Source organism: Drosophila yakuba, chromosome 2L (genome assembly GCF_016746365.2).
Source record: "Drosophila yakuba strain Tai18E2 chromosome 2L, Prin_Dyak_Tai18E2_2.1, whole genome shotgun sequence".
In the NCBI taxonomy this organism is placed as follows: Eukaryota; Metazoa; Arthropoda; class Insecta; order Diptera; family Drosophilidae; genus Drosophila; species Drosophila yakuba.
Window position 1 is genome coordinate 16,717,864 of NC_052527.2, and position 16,059 is coordinate 16,733,922.

The 16,059-nt window shown below is 47.1% G+C and overlaps 1 protein-coding gene across 1 annotated transcript; it reads left to right on the top strand.

Moving 5' to 3' along the window:
• The first annotated feature begins 2,302 nt into the window (after window positions 1–2,302).
• Window positions 2,303–13,694, top strand: LOC6528522 (protein Optix). The gene is made up of 4 exons (XM_002089532.3): window positions 2,303–3,253; window positions 4,325–4,443; window positions 5,137–5,386; window positions 12,340–13,694. Exons 1-4 carry the CDS (start codon window positions 2,967–2,969, stop codon window positions 13,160–13,162), a joined length of 1,479 nt encoding a protein of 492 aa, XP_002089568.3. The 5' UTR covers window positions 2,303–2,966; the 3' UTR covers window positions 13,163–13,694.
• Window positions 13,695–16,059: the final 2,365 nt, after the last annotated feature.

Here is a 16,059-nt window from a genome sequence, read left to right on the forward strand (position 1 = left end):
CTGCATCTGTGTCTGGTGTGGCCATGATGCGATTGTATCTCTTACTCCAGCCCCAATTGTGGCGCATGAAAGGTGATCGATACCATAATGAGCGTATTCAGAGGACATCGGCCGTGGCAGCACATAATGTGGCCATGTGGGAGCTGGAGCAGAGCGTGCGCTATCACCGAGCATCTGCAAGGCAGTATCTCGTACTCGTGGCGAATGTATCTGTACCTGTATCTGAGCATGTATCTGTGTGGCCGACGTCAGTCACCCGTTCACATCCATACGCAGCGTTTGTCGCTCACGTAATGCAATTGTCCAAAATGTTCAACCAACTACTCAAAAAGTCATCGTTCAGATTTAACAAGGTTGGTGGGGTGGAGGGGGGTGTTGGGTGGTTGGTGGGGGGTGGGTGTTAAGTGGGTAGGGGGAGGAAAAGAGGCGGAGAGAGCGAGAGAGAGAGCAATGGCGATGTTCGTGTGCTTGTGTTTCTACGCTGTGCATGCATATACGAGTATGTGTGTATTAGGTTTTACATTGGTTGTTGGTATGTAGGTAAGTGTTGGTAGAGGGGGCTGGGGGTGTCTCACGGGGTGGCGGTACGTTTGAAGCCCGCGGCTACACTTTTGGAAAACTCATTTACTTGTGGCATGTAAACAACTAATCTGTTAACACTCCGGACAAAAGCGCGAACGATACATTAGCGTGTGCCCCGTCCCCGCCTCTCCCCGCACAATCCAACTTCTTGTCAGCCCCTCCTCCTGGCTATTTCCGGATCCTGTCAAACCCGGAGCATGATGAAGCACCGGGACCCGACAACCAACACCACTGACAGCGCCACAATAAAAACTTTTGCTCGTGAATACTTTGCCTTATTCGACGGGCATAATCAAAAGTTCCCTTTGCCAAAATGAAAACGTGATTTTCTCCTTGGTCATATATATGTGCATATAAATGCCAGGGGGGGGAGAGGGCTAGAGCTTCGTCCTGGCATAAGGATATGGCTTACTCAGAGTAGGGGCTTCAGAAAAGGGGAAGTGGCGTGAGAAGGGGTGGGTGGAGCGGTGAGCGGCGCAGAGGTTGCCAGACCACATGGTGTCAAACATTTTGCTACACTTATACAATATGCTTCACTTACCGTGATGCGAAATCAATGAACAGCGGCTCTAAACTTGGTATTTCCATTTAATTTATAACTAGTTTTTGTATGTGCTCCTTCTTTTACGTTATGCTGCTACAAAGCAAACTTAGTAAGTTGATAAGTTATTTACAACTCTCCAATTAATTTGGAATAATACAATAGCCACCAGATTATACAAATATACAAATGCAAAGATTAAAACAGACATTTCACCAGAGAGCGTTTTTAGAGTTTCAGCATTTAATGTTTTAGGTTTACCCCAATCTATAAGGGCAAAATAATAATTTAGTGAAGTGCTCATGTATGAAGCTTTTAAGAAGAAGCTTAATAAATTAGACAAAATTCATATCCGTGTGATCTTGACGCTGGCCATTCCCCCTCCCAACTAGTAACTTGTAAATTCTCCGCTATCCCAGTATGACTTGACCAAATATCGTCTGTAAATAAATCAACCCCAGTACTGCCCGGCAAATAAACATAATCCCGCTGATCTCGACCCACTGTGCGCCAGTTCGGCTGCCCGACTGCTGCGTTCTGCCGGGTTGTTTTATTTGATTTCTTTATCAATATCTGAGCTGGCTTGCCTGCAGCTCACCCGCTCACCCCTTACCCCCTCGGTGGCGGCACCCAGCCCTACCACTGCCGCCACAACGTTCGTAACCCCTATTCAACGACCCGTTGTTATCCTGCAACTGCAACAGTATTAGTTCCCGTGCGTCAGTGTGTGTGTGTGTGTGTGCGACTCTTATGTACGATTCATTTAAACGAGACCCAAGAAGGCGATGGCACCACCGCAGCGGCGGAAGAGAGACGGCTGTCGGCAGTGGCGCTATTGAATGGCCGTGTGCCAGAGCGAGACGTACGTAGGGCAGCGAGCAGTGAGGACCACGCCCACCCCGTGGTAGTGGTGCCCATGGTGGTGTATGGTGGTGCGACGTCGTAGTATCCGTGTCCGCATCTGTTCGCGTATCTGTATCTGTGTGTGCGGCAAACTGGTTGTGGCCTGGTATTGGTGCCAACTCGTTTCTGTTTCCATATCTCAGGCCGTATCTGTGTCCGCAGCTGTATTTGTATCTGTATCTGTATCTTTATCTGTATCTGTATCCGTGTCTGCAGCTGGCAAGCAGTAGCAGTGGCAGCCGGAGAGCCGAGCCGCCAGCCAGAGTATCTGTATCTGTGGCGCGTCATTGTTGTGCTGCTACTGCCGCTACTGCCGCTGCTGCTGCTGCTGCCTCTGCCGATTGAGCTCCATAGCCATAGCCATAGCTTCTATAGCCTCTATAGCGTGTATAGTGTGTATAGCTTCTGTGCCGTTCCCGTCGCCTAGTGGGCAGCTCAGTTACAAGACCATTATTTGACGTATTTTTTGCGCGCTCGGTTGGCCGTTTGGTTGGTCGCTCTCTCGCTCGCTGGATCGTATCGCATCGCACCGCACCGCATCGCATCGGTTATATCCATTGCCAAAGGCCCCCTTTATCGCTTCGATGTGGAGCAGCAGTTGCGCTCCGTTCGTGGACCGGGCACGGGTATCGCATTCATGAGCTGGCTCATTGGCAATCATTTGGAACCGTACGCCAGTCGAACCGGTGGCCACCTTACACATCCTGACGGCCAGATGCCTGAGCCCTCGATCGCGCGTGCAAAGTGCTAACCCCAAAACGGATTGAATCGAGTCGGATCGAGCAACCCAAGTGCTAGTGAACACATAAATCACAATCATAAATAAGACAGCCAAGGAATTGAATTGATAGTGACTAAACCAGTGTAGTGCCCAGCAAGATTGCTTCGTTCCGGTGGAGAATAGTATGCCCATTTGTTCACAGTGGATTCAACGAATAAAATGGCCGTTGGACCGACGGAGGGCAAACAGCCGCCCTCAGAGAGCTTCTCGCCCACGCACCACCAGATTATAGCACCCAGCCCCATCCTGGCCGTTCCAACGCTGGCCTTCTCCGCCGCCCAGGTGGAGATCGTGTGCAAGACGCTCGAGGACTCCGGCGACATCGAGCGGTTGGCCCGCTTCCTCTGGAGCCTGCCGGTGGCCCTGCCCAACATGCACGAGATCCTCAACTGCGAGGCGGTGCTCCGTGCCCGCGCAGTGGTCGCCTACCATGTGGGCAACTTCAGGTAGGAATCCGCCAGACAAAAGCCCCCTGCTCGAATGACACTCTTTCATAAAATCAGAAAACCATAAGATCAGAAAAACAGAAAAACAGCAACCAGAGACCCAGAGTCGCAGCCTCCTGTCCTGATTAACCCCGACATCCGATAGTTTTGCACAGCGACAGCTTAATGAGGGCACAATGAGCCGCTAAATTAATAAACAATGGCATTAATTTACTAATTAAAGAACTCGCTGCTGCCCAAAGCCAAGTGGAGCAGGCTTGATTAATAAAACACCGACCGAACAATAGGTTCCACGCCAGGATCGGGGTTTCGGCTTCCGTCGCCACGACATTCTAAGTTCTCACATTTCACTCGACCTTCTAAGACAACCGGAAACATTGCACTCCAATGGGAATTTCGCAATAAGCTCTCACAAATTATGGCGAAAGATTAGCTTTCCTGGGGTACCTCTAATGTAGACTTAGCCTTGTGGTCTTCGCCTAGACGAGTCAGCCATTTGCCATTTGCCGCATCTCAAAGTGGGCAAAACAGGTCCCTGGCAATCGATATCGACAATTATCCGATCGGCTCAAGCAATCACAACTATAAACGGTTGCATCAGGTTTTGCATCTCATCTGACTGCAGTTAGAGCGGCTGTGTAATTTGAGTATAATCAATCAATGTCCAGAGGCAGTAAATATAAACATATAAGGCCTGGGCATGCATATACGGATCTGAGATCTGGGATCTGGCGATGCGATGCGATGCAAGTGATTTGATTGCTTTGACTTGGTAAATAAACGACTTCCAATTAAAACCATTTGACGTACTCAACCGAGCTGTCAGCACCAGTGACGACAATAAATGCTTATGAAATTGTTTCAAAATACATATGGACGCCCGCCGAGCGTCGAGGGGTGTAAAGATTCGGAGGTGGGGATGGCTTTCGCAGCGGGAAGTCCCAAAAGTCCAAAAGGATTCGGGGGTTGATGGGTTTGAAATCGGGATGGCAAATTCTGCGCATTAACTTTCGCATTAAGTTCGACTACGGATACTTAAACTGGACCACCTCGATCTGGCTCTCTTTTCAGGGAACTTTATGCAATAATAGAGAATCATAAGTTTACAAAGGCGTCCTACGGCAAACTGCAGGCCATGTGGCTGGAGGCCCACTACATTGAGGCCGAGAAGTTGCGCGGTCGATCACTAGGTGAGTAAGGCATTCACTTTGAAGCTAGATATGATATGCTATATGATATGATATGATAATAATGTTAAAATACTCGTGAGGGAGATTCATCGAGAAACTTAGAAACACTAGTCAAAGCCGAGGAAGAGTTTGGTTTTAGGCCAATTGTCTAATCACCATAAGTTCAATAGAACACCGCAAAATGTTTCCATTGATCGATTATATTCGTTATTTATTTAATATGCTTTGAAACAAAATCAAGTAAGCAGTAAACGAGTTTTAGAAAACCCCAACTTAGTGTTACAAATAGCAAACGTAATTATTCACTTCCCAATTTTAATGTTAATATTGATGGGGCTTACCTTAATCTTGATACTTCCAACGTCGTCGCTGAACAATAAGGCGGATACGAAATACTTTAAAAGTTGTTAATATCTTGCTAATTGCTGAATTTTATCGTTTATAAACCAGTTTTTCAGTGAAACGATATATTGGAATTTACATTAATCGCTTCTAATTAAAGATTATCAAACCCGTTTTATAGTTACATATATACTTCATAATTGTTTCTTGTAATGCTTCTTTAACACTTTTACAAGTAAAATAGTTTTTGAACATACTTTCTGAACATAGCTTTTCGGCTATTAGGTAATTGCATTGAAAGCATATCGCTCCTCATTTTTTGACTAATCCAACTCCTATTTGGACTTGCAGGCCCCGTGGACAAGTATCGGGTGCGAAAGAAGTTCCCTCTGCCGCCGACGATCTGGGACGGCGAGCAGAAGACGCACTGCTTCAAGGAGCGCACGCGGAGCCTACTGCGCGAATGGTACCTACAGGATCCCTACCCGAATCCCACCAAGAAGCGGGAGCTGGCCAAGGCCACCGGCCTGAATCCCACGCAAGTGGGCAACTGGTTCAAGAACCGCCGCCAGCGGGATCGGGCTGCTGCTGCCAAGAATCGGTAAGTTATCGACCATCGACCGCCTCAATTAGCCATTGGAGTTTAGAGTTTGGAGTTAGACGGGTCTGGGGTCTGGGGAGTGGATGGGCTGGTAACCCGATCGGGGCCGGGTAAGCGGATATCATCCTCCGGAGGAGTGGGTGCATTGGGCGAGGTGGACGAGGTGGGGGGGCACACAGGAGCGTTTCCATTTCATTGATCCGTGCCGATCTGCGGCAGCGGTGGCGGCACCCAGTGAAGCGTTCTCGATTTCTGCTGTTTGTTGCGGTCGTCGCTTTTTGGCCACATTAAACTGACCGCCGACGATGACGATGACGATGGGCTTGGGTTTGGACTTAGGTAAGGGTATGGGTATTGGTCTTGGCCTGGCCTGGCCATAATGGTGAAGGAGACAACGAGCAGATACGACGATCATGATAGCGATGATCATGACGATGATGACAGTGTAAACGCAGCTCATGCTTCAGCTGGAAAGGTGCAACCGCTTGCGAAAATGGGCAGGAGAAGTTAAAACTCGACCAATTCGCGCGAAGTTGAAATGAAGAAGATCCGCTCGAAGTGAAAGAAGGCAAGTTAAGTGGAATGACACTGCAAGAAATCCGGATTCAGAGTCGGAGTCGGCGCTGGAGTCGCAGATCTGGAGTCGAAATCGTAGTCCACTCAAGTGTTTGGCTGCTCCTGCAGATGCGCAAATATTTCAAGTTCTACCTGATCACAAAAAAAGCAAGAGAGGGAAAAGGAAAAGTAAAACAAATCGAGACAACATTTGGCATTCCTCGGAAACCTGGCAGCCCCACAGCCCAGATCCCAGAGCCCCTAGCCCCGAGATCCCATCCAAAGAGCCGTGTTTATTAAGTTAGGAGCAGCATCGGCAGCGGTCTCGTCTCAAATTGAATGAATCTGCACAAAGCGCCAAGCAAATGGCATATAGCCCCCAAAAAAACAAAATAAGGAGTATACAAATACGAATAAAAACCAGATGCGAGCGGGTCATTAGTTAAAATGATGGCGATTATTTCGCTTGTAAAGCGGCAGCAACCACGGATACGCGGCCATTACAACTCCATCCGCAGATCCACAGATCCGCAGATCCGCGGATCCCAACTTCAATTCGAGGTTCGAGTTTTTGGCTCCGAGGTTTCGTGTAGTCATCGTGTTATTAAGCAGCGGCGGCACAGCAAAAGCCCCAGAGATGAGACAAAAAGGCGCACTGGCGATACGAAACACAAAGTATGCCCATATAAAAAATATGAAATTAAAAGCCGTTCATATGCGACGGCCAGACAACTTCGACAGCGCCAGGCGGCAGACAGGGGCGTCCTCAACGCGCTCTCCGGGGGCAGCGGAAAGGGGTTCCAGACCCATTCTAACCGACGACCCAAACCAGACCCCAACCAGCAGGCGCTGACTGTTCGAGCATTGAGCGCTGAAAAATTGTTAACATTTTTGCTACTGCACTTGTGCGAACCAAATGCGACAGGCGAACAAGTCGGAATCGCGAACGGCAGGATAATATCCTATCCGAATCGTTAACACCCTTACCCAGTGACTTCTCATCCGAAAGAACTTGTTTGCGTCGCTTCTGAATAAGTAAAATTACACCTTAGAATAATGGACTATAATTGTTCGAAAATTATTCAGTAAGAGCTCTAATTCCAATTGAAAAATCAAAGAAAAGCAATTCACTAACTGGATCCCTTGATACCAAAAAGATGATGCATTAAGTATTAGTATCTTTGGTTAAAGAAAGCTGCCTAAGAGCTGTGCAACCTCTTGGCCCAAACAGAAGCGCCCCAAGGAAGAGCATGGAAAAGGCAGCTGGAGCTGGGAAACGCGAAACGGATCGTGAAGGCAGAAGGAGTCGCGATGTCAAACGTTTGTTGCTGTTTGCTGCTCCAGACGAGATGGTAAATCAATCAAATGCACAGCTCCGATGCAATCCACTCTATTAGAAAGGCTCCGCGGAGAAAGGCAGCGGCACGTTTCCCGCTCCCGAATTGAGTAATTAAGACATCGGAGATTGATCGACTACTCAACTCGACTTGAGTCGTTACGGCGGAAACTTGGCGCTGCTGGCTGCTGACTGCTGACTTGTCATGCTCTGATGCCTCCAACCACCAAGTGGCCATTGCAAGTGGAGTGCAGCAGTTGCAGTTGCAGTTGCAGCGGCTCAAGCAGTGGCAGTTGCAAGATATTCAAAATCAAGATTGCCGCGCATTATACAGGAATTCTGGGCAGGCATCTTGAATGGCCTGCCGTAAAACGCAGATGCCCCAGTCATCACCATTTGTTTGATTCAGCGGAACCCTCGAGGCGTGCAATGCCCATTGAGGAGCGGATGGGAACGTAATTAATCTGGCATTACTAAAACTGGATATTGATTCAGTTGTTGCTACCTCTGTTCGAGAAGTATTCTAAAACTTTCATGCAAACATCATGACTAGATCGTGCTACTGATACTTTCATTGCCAGCTGCAGGAATCATAGAACGAAAGCTTTTTAAGCACTTCCTAAAGTTTAATACATTTGTGTACTTGTAGTACATCAATTCCGAATGTGTTGTTTGCTAGTTAAATGGACTACGAAAATGTGTATACATCTGCGCCTATTAACGGCTGAGTCACAAAAGATTTCACAAATCATTGGAGAAAACAAAACGAGAAGCTTCTATTGTGCAAATTCATTAAGCCGAAACCCCGGCTCGAGACTTGATTTTGATCAATTACAATTGCCACTCGACGATGCACGACAGCGATACGAAACTCTTGGCCAAACGGAGCGCCCGAATCAAATGAATAAAGTGAATCCATTCAATCCACTGAATCCGCCTCGCGCCGATGGTTTTATTGCGTGAATTACCCGGCGAGCGAAATGCGTGGCTCGTGGACAGCCACTGGAGATGGATATAAGATGAGATTCGCCCACATGCAACCAGCCATCCATCTATCCATCCATCTCGAGTCTCCAGAAGCGGTGGCCAAATTAGGAGCACAGTGGGCGTCGTTGAGCGAGCAATTTGTCCAGAACACGAAATCGAATCAGTCAACATTTATTTGGGTTGCGGGCAAAGTGTAATAAAGTTGAGAGTACCCAGCAAATATGTTGTAAATGTCAATTATCAATCAAATCAACAAACACGCACTTGAGGACAGCAGATATCGTTCGAAATATACACAAGCCGATGTGCAGGGACCAAAGTTGAAGAGGTTTTGGTCCATCGATTCCCAGCCTCTCTCGAATTCTAATGAAGAAAGGAAGATGCAGAAGCTGATATTCCCATCCCCATCCCCATTCCCATCCTCAACCCCAACCATTGTCAATATCCGAATCGGAGGGCCCACTTGTCCGAGCGCTCGGACAGGGCTCTCAAGCCCCATAAGTACCCATACCATCCATACCATCCATGCCCGTGCTCCATGCGATCCGAGGGAGCTGAACTCGGACCACTCGACGCTGTTTGCACAACACCAACTACCGTTTTCGGTGGCTTGTGAGAAAAATATACAATCAGCTCTCCAATGGGAGCAGAAGTCGGAGTTACCCAGAAGATACACAGAGAAAAACCTGGGCATTGTATCGGAAATGGCTGAAGGTACTTCCTTTCAGGACAATAAGTTTAATAACCTCCAAAGTAAACGGAAATTGATACAAATACTTTAAATGTAATTTAAAGCTTAAACCCCAAAATGGATTTCTCTCTGTGTATCCGTATCTGAGCTCCCAGAATGAGCTGAATGGAAGCGAAGCTTCCATGTCGGACACTTCAATGCCGCATAGAAAGTGTATTAAAGAAATTAATAAGAAGTCAGCACCGAGTCATCATCTTCGGCAGGCAGATGACTCTTCATCGACGGCTGGCCAGTTGGACGATAGGATGGCTGGATGGCTGTATGTCTGGATGATTGGATGGTTGGATGGTTGGGCAAGCAGCATCACCGGATGTGGCCTTTGTTCACTTGACAAGTGAAAGAGGCTCGACAAATAAGCGAACAGGCGGCGGAACAGGGCACTTCGGCCCAAGGGTTGGAAGTGAAATATTCAAATGCGAGCAAATTTAAATCCCGTTTGTCAACAGATCTCCGGGAAAGAGAAAAGGAATAAATATAAAATAAATGTTGATTGCATTTAGGAACCCTTGGGAGTGCGAACTGCGCACTGCTCTTATTGCCAACTGCTAAATGGTAACTGCTAACTGCTCGAGCCTGTCCAAATATTTACACAATTTACGGCGTTCAATTTGAATTGACACAATTATTGGAGAAATGCTCCAGCAGAGCGCTGCAATTTTCCGTATGATTTTGTCGCGCTATTGACTCAGTGTTACCTGCAGGTTCATTGATTTCCCCATCTTTTCTAGCTTTTCTGCTTTTCGGTCCTTAAGCCACATATACAAGGCGGGCATCTTTTGTTGGCCTAGCGGATCGTGTTACTCCGCTGGCATTCTTTGCAGCCTGAATGGGTTTCAGTTCAACTCGACTCGACTTGAATCGAATCTAATCGAATCGAGTCGAATCGGAATCCCCATCTTCTGACATGAGCCGATTAAGGAGCATTTCAATGCATCTCGGGTTACTCCGCACAGCCATCTCCTCCGACTGGCCATGTCCAGGCTGGTAATTACATACGTGTCACTTCGGTTAGGTTAGGTGCCACAGGGTATCCGATTTCGCTCAACCCTTTGCCCTTGTCCTTGTCCCTGTCCCTGTCCCTGTTCCTGTCCCTGTTCCTGTGCTGCTCCTTTGCCGTAAGCCTCTCGCTGCCTAGTCAATTGTGTGGAAAATGTATATCATATTCGTGCATCCAAGTTTTCGGTTTCTGGGCTCAAGCCGAGCGTGCCAAGTCCCAGCAAATCCAGTCGCTCCAGCTCCATTCGTGTGTGAAAATGGCCTTGAGTCGCCCGTGCCAAAAATCTGACTACCAGAAGCTCTCACAAGGACTCCAGCATCGTGGGCTTTGACTTGAGGTTTCACCTCACCGATTCACTACTATTATACAGGCTCCAATTACCATTTCTGGGAAGTGTAATATCCAAACCATTTAAACTTATTGCTATACTTCAGATTGAGGTAGCATACGTTACGTAACATATATAGTGTAATAGAATCGACTTCCTATTGCATTGGTGTAATAAAAAATATCATAATTCTTGATTTTATTATTGGAAGCTTTAACTTCTGGACTTTGCCCCAAAGTTCACATTTACCTACTTTACTTTACTTTACCATACATGCTTAGTCGTGGTTTCAACAATTAAGGAATCCCGATTTGCTTGCTCTATTTAATATGTTTAAAAGCAATTTTTTATTGGTGCCATTGGAAAGTTCATAATCAACTGTCTTACAACTTAAATTAACCATATAATATAACCGAGAAAATCGGGAAAAGAGAGCAAATACCTTTCTCATCGAAAGCCACTTTGTTTGCGTATATCCAAATAAAAGTTGGGTTTTTATGATCCACGTCCAGAGTTTCACCTCCCAGACCCACCACACACCGATAGCTGTCCAAGTTCCCATAGTTAGGTTCCAATTACCCAAGTTCAATAGCTGAGAACAGAAAAAACGAGCCGAAAAACCTTTCTAATCGGAAGGGCCTTCTTTGCGGAGTATCCCAGCAGCGGGAGTCCCGATCTCCGATCTCCGATCTCTTGCCCAATTCATCGGACTGTGAGTGATCCATCAAGTTGGCACATTAGGCAACTAAACGATTTAGTGCTCCCTCCGAGACAAGGGCCGAGCAAGGTAGCCGCATATACATTTCGCAGCTCCAACTGAGTCGTGGTGATGGTGGTGATGGTGGTGTCCCTGCTCCCGCAACCGGAGTGCCCATGCCGGTGGAGCACCATTAATCACACAACACGAGCCGCTCCAGGATCTCGGGGGCAGCCAAAGGCAGCCAGAAGGGGAACAAATTGCGGCAAGTTGAGCGAATCCTAACCGATAATTATGACATTGCAGGAGTCATGGCGTGATGGCAAATGATGATGTATATGAGAATGCTTCTCCGCCGCTCCTGGCCAGGCTGGGATCTCCTGCCCGCTGCCGGTGTTAAATCCATGGCGGCTAATCAAGTCATCTTCTGGTCAGCGCGTCAGGCGAGTCAGGCGCGTCTTTTGTTTTGGCCACAGACGATTTATCTTAAGCATGTGTGAAAGTTGTGTCAGATTTATGTGCTGCCCCCTGCTCCTTGGAGTCCCCTTGGAGCCCCCTGTTGCTCCGGGGGCCACGACAAATGGGCCGCCTTAATGGGCGTTTAGCCCACTGCGGCCACTGCAACTGTCCAGCATCGACTAATTAACGATGCCGACGATTCCGAATCCGATTTCGATGCCTTGATGTCTTGATGTCTTCATCTGGCGGGGCGGCAAAAAGCCATGAAACTGCAAGAGAATGGCTCCTCTCAAATTCTTTTAACATTCGATCAGCTACGGCTTTTAGTTAAAGTTAAACCGTTACGGAACACTATAAATTTACTCCAAAATAGCCCTAATAGGCCGGTTAAAAAGTCTGTCAAGAAAATATTGAAAAACTTGCCCTTTAATGATTAATATGCGTGTAAAAACTTCAATATAAAATAATCCAATGATAAGTCTATCAAGGCAAGCAGAGTTAAAAACGTTCCCTTTAGTGTATTTTATGTTTTCCAATAATTTGCAATTGGCTGAATGTTTAAATTCGAGAATAATGTGCACTTTACGCATCACAAGATAACATTATCAATTATGATCACGTTTTATAAGATCCATTTATTGATGGGCATCAAATTTAAAAACGTGCTAATGTTGTGTATATAAATTGAGTATGATATATTTGATAATATAGAAGTGATATATATATGATGATATAGAAGTGATATGTATGATATATGATATATGGTTTAGAAAATCAATAATATAATATATCAATTAAGACTCCAAATACTTACACATCCTCTCCGTTTCTGCCTATTTGCAGCATCCAGCATAGCCAGAACAACTCGGGAATGGGCTGTCGCAGCCGACGGGCGGACGGAGCTGCTTCGCCGACGCCCTCGGACAGCTCCGACTCGGACATCTCGCTGGGCACCCACTCGCCAGTGCCCAGCAGCCTGCAGCTGCAGCACAGTCCGGGCAGCACCTCCAACGGCGCCAACGACCGCGAGGAGAGCCTGAGCGTGGACGACGACAAGCCGCGGGATCTGAGCGGATCGCTGCCACTGCCCCTCTCCCTGCCCCTGCCGCTGGCCTCGCCCACCCACACGCCGCCCCAACTTACTGCGGGCTACGGTGGCGGTGGGGCGGGCGCAGGACCCGGAGGACCGCTGACCGCTCCGGGCTGCCTGCCTCCGTTCAAGCTGGACGCGGCCACCAGTCTCTTCAGCGCCGGCTGTTACCTGCAGAGCTTCAGCAACCTGAAGGAGATGTCGCAGCAGTTCCCCATCCAGCCGATTGTACTGCGTCCGCATCCGCAGCTGCCGCAGCCGCTGGCACTAAATGGAGCATCTGGCGGACCACCACTGCATCATCCGGCCTACGCGGCCGCCTACAGTGTGGAGTGTGTTCCGGGCGGTCATGGTGGTCCACCGCATCCGCCACCGAAGCTAAGGATCAACTCACCGGAGAAGCTCAACTCCACGGCAGTGGCGGCGGCGGCTACGGGCGGAGCAGGAGGAGGAGGTGGTGGCAACCAACACCATGAGCCCACCACCATGGGCTACCATCACAGTGGCCAACTGATGCTCCATCGGCCCTTCTCCACGTCTCCGGAACTGAAGCACAGTGCTCCCGAGATCACATGATATCAGCGGGTCTGAGGTGTCCACCTGTTAGCCCACCCAGACTAACCTTACAACCCAATCCCAATACCAATCCCAATACCATAAGCTCCGAAGCACTAAGGCCCAGCTATTCAGATTGTTTCAATTGTACTTCTAAGTTAGCCCGTAGTTAAGCGCATCCCAGCGGCGGAGTTCGAGCAATATTCGATCCGGAACTGTTTCCTATATCATCACCCATAATTACCATACCTTTACCTATACCTAGACCTATACCTATACCGTTACCCAGCAGCAGCAAATCGCAAGCGTCGCACACTCACTCTTCAAAGATAGCCATTTAAGCCGGATGGAAACAGAGATACAGATTTAGAGATAATCCAGATGGCGGTCCCAGTGGCCCCAAAACTGAACTTGAATTCGAGACGTTTTCATTCTAATTTTGTGTGTGTGTACGTATTTGTAAATAGAGTTTAAGTATGCAAATCATAGAGCTTACGTATACAATTAGATTGCAATAAAACCGAATGAACAGTTAAGAATTTGAATCATTATACAAAAATGCGTTCTGTGTTTGGGATACAAAATGGAAATCGAATCGAACTGGTCAAGTCTTAAAAACACTCTTTTTTTCTCAATATTTTCGTATTCGCTGTCTTCAATTGCTGCAAAAAGGAATGTTGATACCACGGGATGAATGTCCTTACAAGCCATTTAAAAGCGAAAGTGAATATGAAGATGGGTTATTCAAAAATATTCAATATTGGTAAAAAATTTGAATTATTTAAAACTTTCTCAGATCAACTCGAGAAGATTATAGATTACTCTAGTATTTATACTGTTCGACTTTTACTAAATATGGTTTGAACCAACAATTTATGTCCAGAAAATACTTCGGCACGAAAAATCAATAAGTAAGGATAAAAATGTCGAAATATCCTGCATATTACATAGCTGACTTTTTTGGCTGTCATGTGCTTCTTTCCTTCCACAAAAACACAGACTGCTGGGTAAACAGTCCGTGGAAACTGGAAAACAGCAAGGGGGAGGGGAAATTCCCTTTCCTCGGGCTGATACTACCAACTATTCATCTGCTGCTAATGTTGCTGCCGCTGTTGCCATTGTGATGTTCCTCGATGTCTGTTGATATTTTGAAATAAAATATCAGTTTCTGTGTAAACATCCACAAGAGTCGGCGGGAGTCGGGCGAAAGCCAAGTCAAGTCCGAGGGGAAAGAACAACATCCAAGATCGGTGCCAGTGCCAGTGGTAGCCTCTCACTCCAGTCCAACCGAACTGGGAACTGAGAACTGAGAACCGAGAAGCGAGATCCGAGGCCGGAGAACCCAGAACCGAGCTGATGGCGTCGGCGGATGGCGCCAGCGATGACATGTCCGGCCTTGCCATGTCCTACTTGAGTGGTTTACTTAGCTGCCTTATGAAAATATCCAATGCTGTGGGCAAACACACGATGCATCCACATCCACCACAACCACAACCGAATCCACAACCTCTCACCGAAAATGCAGCGAGATGAAAAACTGACGCGTCACTGTCACTCACACAAATGCACCACATCATCGTCATTACGGGCTCAAAAGTCTCCGATCTTCCCTGGGAACAGACTGCCTTTATGTATATGTATATATATCGAATATAGAATCGTTCCTGCACACAAGGAAAAATTTAGCCATCTAATAAAAACAATTCGGATACAAGAAGTTTGATATTAGCCATTTCTGAAATTTTAGGACCAGCTTTTCTAGCTGGTTAATATTAGATGTTATTCGGCTTAAGTTAAGAGAACAGCATTAATATTTAACAGTTGAGCTATCCTTAATCGTGTTTTATATTCATAGTAGGGTTTTATATATCCCTTTGTCTTACTTACAATATTCGCTTCGTAAAGATAAAGTATATAGGAACTTTGATATCCTATGACTAATATTTAGCAATAAAAGCGAGCCACTAAACGGAGGTTATATAAGATTAATTTTCATTGCAGATTAATAGTCGTGAGATAGTATTAGATGTTTTTCTCTCAGTGCCCGAGTATACGATCTAATCTGATGCCAGCTAGCGCCACAGACTCACTTGCCCGGATTGATGGGCCAAACGTGGATGGATGACTGAATGACTAGTTGGATATAAGTGCTTCCTTTTTCCAACAAATTTTCGGCTCAAATTACAAGGTGAGACTGGGGGCCCTAGGTACCATCCAAACCAAATGGGAGGTGGGCAGAGGGACGACCACGACCACGACTGCGAGCATGTGCAAGTTGTCAGGCCGTCCGACAGTCAGCGAAAGAAACACTTGAAGGCGCAATTATCAGTAGCTGGGCACCGGGCGCATTAAGTATACGCCGCATTGTCAGTTAATTTTCACTGCAGGCATTTCGGCCATTTCACGTTTTATTTTTAGGCAAGTCGACTTGAGTTGAGTTGAGTCGCGTCGCCTCATCACCGTCATCATTATGCATGATGTGACACTTTTGACCCTGTTTCCTGCAACCCTCCAATTTTCGGCGTCGTCTGGAGTTAGTTGTTATTTGGATTTGGATTTGGCACCGCTGTTGCCCTGGGTACTCGGAATTGGGAATCAATAGGCGCTAGACGGACGCCATATGGCTCCAATTAGCCGGGCCGAACAAGTAATTGATTTTACACTGGCCAGCGCGGGAATGCGTCATTCGAGAGCCATTTACCAATTACAGGAGCCCAAATGCATCGCCCACAAGGGGGTGGCTTCTCATTGACTGATTGACTGATTGACTGACTGACTGACAGATTCACTGCCGTGTCTGGCGAAAGCGCCCGTTGTTGTTTTATCAAATTAATGCGTTGTCGCCAAATTTCGGCCGTCGAGGGTTGCTGCTCGTAATTATTAACGCCACGGAGCAGTCAAACAACCTCGGACTGTTG

What these genes read in the sequence shown, in the direction of transcription:
- LOC6528522 (XM_002089532.3), top strand. Translation starts at nt 2,967, where the DNA reads ATGGCCGTTGGACCGACGGAGGGCAAACAGCCGCCCTCAGAGAGCTTC. An exon ending in TACCATGTGGGCAACTTCAG is followed by an intron (nt 3,254 to 4,324) that starts GTAGGAATCCGC and finishes CTCTCTTTTCAG; the next exon opens with GGAACTTTATGCAATAATAG. An exon ending in GCTGCTGCTGCCAAGAATCG is followed by an intron (nt 5,387 to 12,339) that starts GTAAGTTATCGA and finishes GCCTATTTGCAG; the next exon opens with CATCCAGCATAGCCAGAACA.